Source organism: Microplitis demolitor, chromosome 8, assembly GCF_026212275.2.
Source record: "Microplitis demolitor isolate Queensland-Clemson2020A chromosome 8, iyMicDemo2.1a, whole genome shotgun sequence".
In the NCBI taxonomy this organism is placed as follows: domain Eukaryota; kingdom Metazoa; phylum Arthropoda; class Insecta; order Hymenoptera; family Braconidae; genus Microplitis; species Microplitis demolitor.
The window spans coordinates 15,295,666-15,308,779 of NC_068552.1; the positions used below are offsets into that span (position 1 = coordinate 15,295,666).

Here is a 13,114-nt window from a genome sequence, read left to right on the forward strand (position 1 = left end):
TGTACGTGCATCAGATAAAACATAAACGCATTAATCTTTTAAATTAATTTTATTACAATTAATAATTATTAAAAGTGGAACAATTAATATTAATCAGTACATTGTATTAATAATTATTGACGTACATATCTGTAAATAAATGAATAAATGAAAATAAAAAAAAAATATTAAAAAATTGAATAAATGCAAAAGTATATTAATTTAATAATTAATATAAAGTATTAAAAAAAATTATTTAACATGTGAACTCAGCCAGTTTTCTAATATCTCGCTATTTTTCTTTAACCACTTGATGTTATTGGCAACCGTTTCAAGTGCGCGGGTTCTGTAGGCTTTTCCCGCCCCCGCATCTGGATACTTATCAAAGAAAGCTTTCAATTCTTTAAGCTTAGCTTCAGTTGCGAAATTTTTAGCGATACCCGGTACCAATTGTCCCAAATAACGGTCATTTAATGTGTATCTCTTTACTAAAAATTCCCAGTTCTCACGCACCCAGTCCCAAACCAGTGGTCCGCCGACAGGATTAGCAGCAATTGACAGCAAACAATTAAATGTATCTTGTGATTTAACATAGTTAAGATCAACAGCAATACCAATAAATTTATTTAACAAATAACTTGATCTAACCCCAGCCAAACCTCTCATCAGTTTAAGTTTTTCATTAGCATTTGTCTCATTGATAAATCGTTTAAACATTTTGTCCCATTCAGCCTCTTTTCCAACATGACTCATACCGTACTTGTAAATAAACGCGCGAACATCAGGGTGAGGTCTAATGTCATTCGGATCATCAATCCAACGTTTGAAAATCACCCCAGCTTCATCCAAACACTCGGTGTGCTCTACCGTGCAAGCTAAATGTAGAATAATCCGGCGTAATTTCAACATATCGTGGTCTTCAATGCTATCAACTTGCCATGTCACATCGTGATAAGGAATTTCGACTAAATTTCTGACGTAATCGCGGAATTTAGATGATATACTTGTCGAAAATAATAATTTATCAATATTTAGTAGCATTGAAGACGCAACATCCCAGGGAACTGCATTACGCTCTTGGGCTAAGTATGACGTCATGTTTAACGCTACGGAATAATCCAGCTCGGATGCTTGTGCTAAACTGAACGCATCTTCTATCAAATTTGTACGATCGGAAACACTGAAACGCTTGTGGTGCCAACGCAATACATCATGGAGATTTTCCCATGACTGTTTGTCATAATTGATGCGATAGTAACCGATTTGTTTGTGATTAAATTTAATCCACTCGACGGGTTCCGTCAATTTAATGTTTAATTTCGGTGAGTCTTTGTCAAACCACACAAGGGTTGGAGTTGAATTTTTGTCGGTAATATATGTTATTGGTATTGTCCATTTGTAGTGATAATCTGATTCAAGAGGATCATATGTCGCCTCGGGGTCAAGCAAGAAACGTTTTTGCGTTAGCGTTAAATTTAAACCTGTTTTTTCAACATTTACTACGGGGAATCCCATTTGACGTGTCCATGTGTCCATTATTGCTGTTATATTTATCTTACTATTTATTGATTCTTGAAGTATTTTAAATAAATCTGACGTCTCTGCATTACTGTATGCATGACGATTTAGATATGTCGATACGCCGGCGATAAATGCATCTGTTCCGACAAAATTATCCAACATACGTAGTACCGATGCACCCTGAAAATATTTTTTATTATTTAAATTTATTTAAAATATGGGGATAGGGAATTTTATGTCGAATCACTGTGTTGTGGTATGAATCCACTTTATATTTTTTTTTCTTTATTTGATTTCGCGTTAAAGATAACGTCTATGAAAAATTGAAATTTAGTATTTAGAGATTCAAAATCTTAAGAATTTAAAGTTGCAATTCTTTTATCGAAAAATAATGATTACGACACAAATAAGAACATTATTTTTCTTACATTTAAATTTATTTTCAATCCATTAGTATGGATTTTTTTAATTTGAAGTGAAAAATCGAAATTTTTTTTATTTTGAATTTAATGACACAAAATAAATGACAAATCTCGAATTCGTATATATATTTTATAAATTTTAAGACGAAAAAAATTGCTACACTTTTGACACGACTTTTTTTATAAAAACTAAAAATTTTACATGAAAGCTACTTTTTAAATTTCTTAAAAAATAAAAAAATTATTTAAATCAAAGGTGACCATTGACGACCACAGTAATGTGACATAGAATACCTTACATATCAATAATAAAAAAATAAATAAAATACTTTGTTGTAAGTTATGACATCAAAAATAGCTGTGATTTCATCTGGATTTTCAACAGTTTGTACTATTGGATGTGAACTTAATTTAGCATCAGTCACGAGCACACTATGAAGTGTAGTAGTTAAGAAACTATCCATCTACAAATAACATCAATAATAATAATAATAATAATAATAATAATAATAATAATAATAATAATAATAATAATAATAATAATAATAATAATAATAATAATAATAATAATAATAATAATAATAATAATAATAATAATATTACAAGTAACTATTACTGCATTAATAATTAATAACAATAATAAGAGTGTACATACTAATCCCCACTGCGGAAGGATATTATCAGCACTTTTGTACTGCATATAACTTGCGAAACCTTCATTCAACCATAAATCATTCCACCATTTCATAGTCACTAAAATAAATTATTTAATTACCAAAATTTGTATACTACAAAAAAAAAAAAAATTTTTTTTTCTATTAAATTATTTTACCTAAATTTCCAAACCACATGTGCGCAAATTCATGAGCAATTACTTGTACAACACCCTCTTTATCCTCCGTAGAACTTGTTTTATCATCATAAAGTACTCGTGCTTCACGATATGTAATTAAACCCCAATTTTCCATTGCGCCAGACACAAAATCTGGTATTGCAGCCATATCTAATTAATTTAATTACATAAAGTTAAAATTTGATTGATTAACTGATGACGCAGACTAAAACTGACAAATATAATATATACATACCCAACTTGGGCAATGGATAATCAATATTAAATAATTGAGTGTAATATTCAATTATTTTAACTCCGATATCTAATGCGAATGATGCCCGTTCTTTTTGCGCCCTTCTAGTGTAAATACTAATTGGCAAACTTTTACTACCGTCTAATTTTTTGGCCGGTGCAGTTACTGCCACAAAATCGCTCACGATAAAACAAATTAAATATGTTGACATTGGCACACTTTTTGCAAAGGTTACTGTCGTCATTCCCGTTTCTGGTTTATCCACAAGAGTACTCTGTTTTAATTTAAGATAATTATTCAATATTGAATAAATATTAATGTATTATTCAGCATTAATTAAGTATTAAAACATCAATTACTTCAACATTCATGCTAGAAAGTGCTCCATAACAATCACCATTTGGATGAACAAGTTTTACTGAAAATTCAGCTTTGAATGATGGCTCATCAAAGCACGGAAATGATCTCCGTGCATAAGTTGGTTCGAATTTAGATGTCGCTATAGTTCTATAAATAAAAATAATTTATTATTATTTATATTTCTGTTATTAGGTCTCTCGAACATGATCACTGGCCAGACGTGGGTTCGAATTCCAGTGAAGCCGAAAGAATTTTCCACACAAAAAGTATGAGGTCTTTCGGTCCTGAGATTCGTCCCGCCGCCGACTTTTGAATTTGATCTGATTTAAAATTAAATTTGATTTGAATTTGAATTTGAATTCGACTCAGTTGGCCAGTTATGGGATTGTCCGAGGCCTAATAATTTTATGTATATATATCTATACTTTAAAGAAAAATAATAAATAAAAATTTATTATAAAATAAATTTCAAGTGAAGGTAACACTTATTACCTCGTAGCATTATTTTCATCTTTATATGTACTGGCATAAAAACCAACGATCTTATCTGGCTGCAATGCCCCATTGAATTCAAAATACAACTGATAAAGACCTATTTGTATGTCATCATTGCAACTAACAACCAATTCCTCGAGCTTATCGATAGTATACGTCTCCCTTAGCGATATTTCAAAGTTTTCATCACGGTCATAAGTTTTTAGTGTTGTTTTAGTTATGTTAAGATCTTTTTGATGGAGCGCAATATAGTTTTTAACTTCCATCACGTCAATTAAGATCGTAACTTGACCTTTGAATGTTCCATCAACTAAATTTGGATGGAGATAAAGATCATAATGAAGCGGTTTCACTTCTTTTGGCAGGCGAAACGATAACTCTGATTGCTGATGGTTTTTATTAGACATTCTGTAGTACACTTGCGGGTTATTTGGGTCTATAAAAATTTTTGTATTAAAAATTACCATAAAAAAATTAATAATTTTATTTTATTAGTACACAGAAAAAATGGATTTCTTTACCCAGGAAAATTTTTTGTCGTCCCAGGGGCAGGTAAAAATTTTTTGCCACAAGAGATTTTTTTTTCTGTGTAGTTTAAAATTACTATTAAATGTATCAGTACCATGCTTATAAATATAACTGATACATACCAAATATTTTATTATTATTATTATTATGATTAAATGATACTTTATTATTTAAAATAGATAAAAATCTCGAATTTTTAAATCTCACTGCTCGAGATAATCTTTGAATTAAAATCCGATAAATGTTTATGCTCATTTTTTATTCTGTTTAAATTAAATAATAAATAAAATTTAAATTTATCATTTTAAAGACCATAAAATAATTAAAAATTAAAATCATACGATTGGATAATTTAAAATACGCGCCAATATGTTTTAGTTGCGCATGCGCAGAAAAATATTTTTTAGCTGCACAGCAACAGTTATCGCGGTGTAAAATAAAAAGTTACAAGTAATTATTTATTTCTCACCTTGAATAAAGTCTGAAGAATCACTTTTGCGGTAAAGTAGTACTATAACAGCAATTAAAAAACAACAAAGTAATGTAAGAAATAATGAGAGACCAGACAAGCAACCTATCAGTAAACTACGACGCGAACTTTTTCTCCGGTCTCGTATATTTTCAATCTCTAATTTCTGTATGTTGTCAGACTGCAGGGATTCATTGACCTCAGGATTTGTATCATAATCCACCGACATTTTAAATGCGCACGCGTCAAAATTTAGTAACTTCAGCGGTTCTATTCAAAAAAACAAAAAACAAAGGTAATAATTACTGATCACTAATTACTCTTTAGAAAATTTTTACTAAACACTTCTTTTAACAATAAAATATCTCATATTATTGTTAAATACTTGACCCATTTATTTATGTAATTCAAAACATAATAGTCGAAATAATGAAATATCACCCGACTACAATGACTTGAACAAATATTTTAACAAGCATCAATTTTTCAGTGTTAATTCATAGTATATTTTGTTTGTAATAACACATTGAGTTTAAATAAAGTGAAACTGACACACTACTCGTAGTCATGTCACGATTTGTATATGAAACAAGATATAAATATATATATATATATAATACTAGACTTGAGCGCGAGTATAATTGTATAGTCAATGTTTTACTTTCTCTGATGATTCTTTCTCACGTTTTTATTTTTAAATTTATTTTATTCATTTCTTATAACTTTTATTTTTATAACTACTAATAAAAGTATTATTCAAATTCTATACTTTTCAAATTATCTTTTTTTTATTCTTCATTTACATATAATATTAATATATATACATATATATTTTTTTTTTATTATTGATATTTAAATTTACAGACAAAATTCAAACCCGTTAGTTATGACACGAATAGAAAATATGACTAAACTTTTATCTAGCTCCCTATTACCCCACTATTCTTATTGTTGTATACGTAATATAAGCTTACGAACAGGTTTTAAAATGTCTTTGAGTAATTGGTATAAATTGAGTAATTGTCAATGTGCTGATAACGCCGATTAATTTTTTTTCCGTACGAAAAATAATTGACTATAATTATTTTCAAAATTTATAAGAAATAAAAAAATTAATACATCAAATTTTCATTAAATTTTTTTTTAGTAATTAATTAATGTTTAGTTTCAATTAAAGGTAATTAGGGTTAATATCTTTAAGTAGAACAATTGAATTCATTAATTTGTATTCATTATGGATATGACGTTAATGACAATCGCGAATATTTAAAAGAGTAAACGGATAAAATTTGTTTTTATTCAATTTTTTTTTTTTTTAATTTGTTACAAATTTTTTGTTATCCTAAACAACTTTGACATTTTATCATTATATGAAATTTGTATATTTAAAAAAATGTTAGATTGTTTAATCAGATACCTATGAAGGTCATGCGAATAAAAGTAAATTCTCAAGCATCAAGTTTAATGACTTTGTATACATATTTGCATAAAATAATAATAGATAACAAACGTAATTGCACTCAAATTTTTTCAAAATTCATAAATAGTTTATACATTATTTTTATTTATTGGCCTTCATGTTTGTTAATAAAATTGTAACTTATATATAAAAATTAATTTATTGTGTGCAAGTCGGTTGAAAAATAATAATGAGGGTATCGCTAAATTATTTATTACAATTTAGTATTTTTACAGTAATAATTTATTCATAAATACAATGTAATTATTATTATAATTTTTTATTCACATATGAGGTGTTAAAAAATTAGAGGACTTAAGATAATAATAATACATGAAAATTATTTTTTTGTTTTAATAAAATGTTAATGTAATTTAACAATAATCGAATTAAATTATCAATCTAATTAAAATATTCAATTATATTTCCATAAAATTTTTAATATAATAATAATAAAATTTTTTTTGGAAGTAACTCCCTTAACTATACATAATTTAAATATTTATATCAATAACATAAATATAATATACCGGAAGACATAATAATATTTCTGTTAAGTAAATTTTATACTTAGGCAATAGTATATAAAAATTGTGCGTATTGAAATTGATTTAAGTAATATATATATCGCAGACTTTTAATATGCAATAAGTAATAAGTACTTTTGTTACTTATATTAATTTTCAATCTATTATTTAATATTCATGACTTGATTATAAAAATTTAATCCTGACTTTAATAATATTTGAGCCGAAAAGTATTTAAACTTTTTATTGCATAATAATTCATTAATTAATCAATTAATAGTGATAATTTTTATTTTAATCACTTTTCTTACTAATCTGAACTAGATTTATTTCATCAGCGGACATATCAGTGTCACCCCATCCCCAAATTGCACCCTCGTGTGAATGTTCGTCGTGATTTTTAGCGACTCTGGAGCCATCACCAGTACGAGCAGCACGTTTTTCAATCATAGCAACCGGGACGGTTTTAAGGTCATAAGCTTGACCGATGAAAGCGAAAAAATCTATAAATGCGGTCGTGAAGTTCCCACTGTAATTTCCGAGTTCAGCCGCTTTGTAGTCCCATGGGAAAACGTGATGGTAATTGTGCCATCCTTCACCGAAGGCACCCATTGCTATTTTTAAATTATCTGTTGGGCTTATCGAGCTAGAATAAAAAAAAGTAAAATAAAAATGCCATCTCGCAGCCGGAACGGAAGATACATTTTTTTAAAGACGTTCAGAAAATTTTGAGTTCTCATAGTACCAGTAAAATTAATTATACTAAAATTAACTGACGTCTAATAATTTTTGAATTTTTTTTAAAAGCTATAAATGAAAAAAAAAAAAATATTTCAAAAAATTGCACCTGTAGATTTTTGAATTTTCTACATGTGCATTTTTTTTTTGAATTAAATTATTGAGAAAAAATCCGAAAATTGTTAATTGTCTGCTAACTCAGGATCATCAAAATTACTAGTGATTAAAATCATAGTTAGTAATATTCTTGATTTTGTTGAAAGAAATAGTCAAAATATTTAGTTTAAGGACAAAAATTGCAGCTTATCAATCAAACTTTCAAAAACTCTTCACAGAAATTGCCTATAAGTTTTAGTTTTGAAGTTTCATAAACTTTAATAGTAAAAAAATGATTTTTTTGAAAAATTGGGAAAATTCAAAACACCATAACTTCTAAAGTAATCAACCGATTTAGCCCATCTTTGAACTTGATGAAGATAACTATCCATAGGATAAGTGTAGAAAATTTCACTCGGATTCCATAAGAATTGTAGGCACTACAGTGGTGACAAGGCTAGTTATATTACATAGATATATATTCATTTTTGAACGAGTGGTATTTTTGGAATCTACTCAACCAATTATGATGTTACGGCAAAAATTTCTTGAAAAATCAATCATGAGGACAAATACAACAGCTAGATTTTAGAAAAATATCAAATAATAATAATTAAAAATAAATATCTTACCTGTCATAAGGTTTCATTCCCCAAATATGAGCAGCTGAATTAACTAACCACGTAAGATTAAGTGATAATGTATATCTAAATATTGTTGCATACCATGCATACAAAGGTTTCTCATCCCAAAAATGTATTGGTATCCATGTTGGTATCAAAAAACAAAAGATCGGCATCAAAAGAATGTAAAGTCTATAAAAAAATTCAAACTGTTAGTTTTGGAAAACTGATTATTTAAAAAAAAAATAGCCGAGACTAAAAATAAAAAATACCTTCGTTGCCAAACAACAACGAAATCCTGTTCCAAATCACTCATATCAACAGTTTTTCCTTTATTGATAACATCTGGATGTTTACGAATCAAAAGCCAGCCCATGTGAGAAAAGAAGAAGCCGCGTTTTGCATTATGAGGGTCCGCGTCTGTGTCTGTAAATTTATGATGGACACGATGATCTCTTACCCATTCATAAATATGATTCTATAAATAATTATCCATTATTTACTGTTACATAACAAGTATAACTAATCAATCTATTTATAAGTAATTACTTGGAATGCGACGGTCTGAAGAATCATAAGAAGAAACCTCATTGGCCATTTGGCTTTATACGATTTGTGCGCCCATAGTCTGTGGGCACCTGCTGTTATTCCAACTCCAGCCAAAAATCCAAGTACAAATACTAAAATAATTGTTTAATTATTAATTTAAATTTATTTAAATATGTAATTGAAATAAATAGTAGTTACTTACTCCACATAAATGTTAAAAGTTTAGCTCCAGTGAATAATAAATATAAACCATAAACAGATCCAACGTGTAAATAAATAAATGCAATAACATTTCTCCACACAATACTCCACTTATATTTTTTATTATTATTAGTATTTGTGTTATTTGTAATTGACTGTTCGGTGGTTACATTTACTGGCTTATTAGTTTTTATATCTACATTAGGTTTGTTATTATCTTGAGCAACATTTTGTGATGCTTCCAAAAATAGGGTCGCCGAATTGCCAAAAAGATTCGGCGCCATTATTTATCTGTAAATAAACAAATTAATAAATACGTGATACTATTTCTTAATTTTAAAGAAAACAAACGAAATTTGTTAATTTAATTTATGATTCCTATGTAGAAATTTGATAATCATACAATTAAATTTAATTTCGTCACATGAAAAAAATTTTTAGTAAAAATGTCAGAAACAAAAGGTCAGTTGAATAGTTAGTAATTTAAAATACTGAAATTTGAATTTCTTTATTCCATTAGAAGATTGAATATTTTTATCAGCAAATTTCTAAGTCTTATATAAATTATACGTGCTATAAATTTACTTTTGATCGCCGTTAAATAAATTTTAGTGAAAGATGTTATGTCACATAAATGGTAAAATTACTTACAATTTAAAATATTTAAATAGAATAATTTATAGATTCAAATTAAGAAACGTGTAATTTTAAATTTAGAATACGAAATTTTTAATAGAAACTAATATGAAAAAAAATATATATATATTTTTTTCATTTTCTTAAATATTTACTAAGAAATAACTATTGCTCGTTGATATAAAAAGTATATGGTGAAAAAAAAAAGTGATAAGACGTCATCTGCATGGATGGGATTAGAGACGACAAGGTATAAATGAACGAAGCAAACGGGACTTGCCGTTATATTATCGAGCACGAGATGTGATCAAAGTGGGAGGGAGGACTGGGAGTGAAATGAGGAAGAGAAGAAGTAAAGACAGCATATAATAATATTTGTATATATAGATATAAAAACGAAGAAAAGAGAACTTGTACAGAGAGACAAGAACGTAAACGGGTTCTTCTTTGAGTGAAGATCGAGGTCAATGGCGCTTTTCAGGTCGATCTCCACTTAATTCATATATTAATTTTTATACCATTCTCATCAGACGTTACTTTATTGTTAATTTACTTTTATTGACTTTCTATCTCATTTCATTGCAAATTATTGTCTAGTTAAAAACTCCGTTAGCTGTAATTACACTAAAAATTTATTTATTTATTTATTAAAAAAAAAAAAAATTATTTAAAGTTATTGAAATTTTTTAAAAAAATATTAAATTGAGCTTGACGTAGTTTTGACAAGGACTTTGCGATAATATGACCACTTATTAACTTCAGTTATCTATGAATGTTATCGTTAATTATTAGTATTTATTGGCGTCTAGTTGATAAAGAAAACCCGCAAGTTATTGTGTATTAAAAGAAAATAAAATAATATTATAAAATATATAATTTAAAAAAAAATAATAATGATAATTTTACGTCAGTAGAAAAAATAAAAAAAAAAGTTCTTTCGAGAAGACGATAATTAAATTGGTAAATTGATTATGTAAATTATGAAAAAGTTGTTTTAGTAAATTCAATATTATAATATTCTAAACATTTATTTTTTTGGGTTCATGACCGTTAAAAATTTGAATTAGTAATTTTAAAAATTGCCTAATAACCATTAACAATCTCATAAATAGTTAATTAGGGTCTTAAAAAAAAAAAAGTGATTAATGTTTGATGATGATTTTATACTTTATTTCTTTGAGATGGATTTCTAATATTTATGAAAGTATGTCGGACTAAAGAGTGATGCGTGATGAATTTTGTTACACGTGTTCTTAACAGTATAATGAAACGGCTTTACAATTACTTAAAAAAAACTCAAATTTAACTTTCTACATTCTTAGTTTAGATTTTTTAAAGTGATTAACAAGTTCAAGTTCACTTATATAGACTAATGGTAACACAATAAATTAACAATTAATTTTAAAAATTGTAATAAGCAATTAAAATTTTTCCGATTATCAAAAATAAATTTTTCAATCCAAATTCTACTTAAAATTTATTTTTAATCAGTTAATTAATTCACCAAATAACTATTAATTAACTATAAATATAAAAATATATATCAGTATTAAAATGAAATAATATTAGACATTTATAAAATAAAATAAAAGTAGAAACTTACGATTTGAATTCCTATTCTTAGTATAAAATTAAAAAAAAAATTATATATATATGTATAAATTCCTAGTCCTTTATTTCAATAATTAATAAATGTATGTATTTAATGTACTTGAAATATTTGAAATCACTTAAGGTGAGCAAAACGATCCGAACTGATCGCGAGTTTACAACGAAGTACGGGGATGTTAGAGCGTATGTCCCACTTATGGGAGTTACTCTGTCTCCCGTAAAACATTAACAAAACTCCATCTCCCACTACCTGTTCACGGTATTCCCGATGATTCCTTAAGATTTCGAATATATATAAACAGGTATCTGTAATATACAAATATATTTAAATATGAACCTTTAGTTTTTTCCGGAGGTAACATCATTATTTATCACTAATCTGGTTTTATAAAATTTCCAAAGTGTTAACTTGTTTTTTTTTTATTTTAAATGTTTTGCTCGCAATTATTTCTGCGTTCGCTAAAAGTTTAAACGAGTTTACTTAATAACAATGATAAGAGATAGTGAAATAATAAATACATTGTCGATCTTGGGCACGAGTTTAAGCGAAAAATTTTCCTTATGAAAAAAAAAGATAAAAATTACAGTAAATTTTTTACTTTTAAGTATCAGTTTTATTTTATTATTTTTTTACTCATTATATTATTGCAAGAAATATTTTTATTTGCATAGTTTTGCGTCTCCATTAACGTCACAATTTAACATATTTTGTAAAATTTTAGGTGACAAAGTCATACATTTAATTTTTTTCTTATTTACTTTCGAGAATCGAATGCGTCTTTATTTTTCAAATTTCTTGTTTATAATAATAATCATACACCATAAAATAAAAATTTATTCTTCATTATTATTGACAAAATAAAAATATTAATAGCTAAATAAATGGCCTTAAATTACAGCTCAAGAAAAAAAAAGTTACAAAATTGTGGTTTTTGTTTAAAATTTATCACCATTATCCTCATTTCTATGTAGTTCAAAAAATTTTTATTACATTTAAAAAGAAAATTGACATCAATACCTACTAAATTATTTATGTGCTCACTTCTTTATGAGTTATGTTTTTAAATCCGTTAGTTCATTAGCAGAAAATAAAATTTTTGTTATAAGAAATTCAAAAAAATAAATTGAATTAATAAACGATTATTTGAATCGACTATTTTTAACCCTGTTCATTATTTTATTATTCAAAAGTACTATTAGAAAAAATATTATGTATCGTGTGATCTTGAAGGGCAAACCTGTTTGGACATCGACATCCGCCAATGTTAACAACTTATGTTGTAACCATATTTATTTCGACAAATATTAACTCTCAAAATTATATATATATACATATCTGCATACACATATATATGTATTATTTTTTACTAAAATAAATTTATAAGTTTGATAGACATTAAAATATTATTTAATTCATAATATCTTTCAAAAGAAGTATCCCAACATATATATTACGTAATAAAATTAAATAGAAAAAATTTTTAAAATAATTACAATGTACACTTAAGGCTTATAAATATATAAAGATATACTTATGAAGAAAAACGAATTGCACAAACTCAAACTTTGTAATTATTATTAAAAAAAAAATATCACTATATTGTCTATTAATTGAATTAATTTTACTAATGTGTATTTAATGACATAAATATTCAAATATATTTAAAGTATGATTATAACAAGATTACAGCGGCGGGTAATTTAAATATCTCGAAATCGTGTCGATCGTTTATTAAATTATTATAAAGTGTTATTGTTATATATTTACGTTTTGAAATCAATGCAGGAAATCCTCATTCACTAAATTGGAAC

The 13,114-nt window shown here is 26.6% G+C and overlaps 2 protein-coding genes across 3 annotated transcripts; both read right to left on the reverse strand.

Moving 5' to 3' along the window:
- Positions 1-60: 60 nt before the first annotated feature.
- On the reverse strand, positions 61-5,448 carry LOC103573154 (glutamyl aminopeptidase). Its single transcript, XM_008552099.3, has 8 exons — positions 4,863-5,448; positions 3,863-4,301; positions 3,370-3,517; positions 3,011-3,284; positions 2,755-2,925; positions 2,578-2,675; positions 2,252-2,386; positions 61-1,680 (listed from the first exon to the last, which is right to left on the reverse strand). Exons 1-8 carry the CDS (start codon positions 5,089-5,091, stop codon positions 232-234), a joined length of 2,943 nt encoding a protein of 980 aa, XP_008550321.1. The 5' UTR covers positions 5,092-5,448; the 3' UTR covers positions 61-231.
- Positions 5,449-6,792: 1,344 nt separating this feature from the next.
- LOC103573153 (acyl-CoA Delta-9 desaturase) lies at positions 6,793-11,755 on the reverse strand. 2 transcript variants are annotated; one of them, XM_008552098.3, is made up of 6 exons: positions 11,640-11,755; positions 9,057-9,346; positions 8,855-8,985; positions 8,578-8,783; positions 8,315-8,497; positions 6,793-7,494 (listed from the first exon to the last, which is right to left on the reverse strand). In XM_008552098.3, exons 2-6 carry the CDS (start codon positions 9,337-9,339, stop codon positions 7,143-7,145), a joined length of 1,155 nt encoding a protein of 384 aa, XP_008550320.1. In that variant the 5' UTR covers positions 9,340-9,346; positions 11,640-11,755; the 3' UTR covers positions 6,793-7,142. The 2 variants fall into 2 exon arrangements, with proteins under 2 accessions (XP_008550320.1, XP_008550319.1); XM_008552097.3 differs by lacking the exon at positions 11,640-11,755 and adding an exon at positions 11,295-11,505.
- Between the last annotated feature and the right edge of the window lie 1,359 nt (positions 11,756-13,114).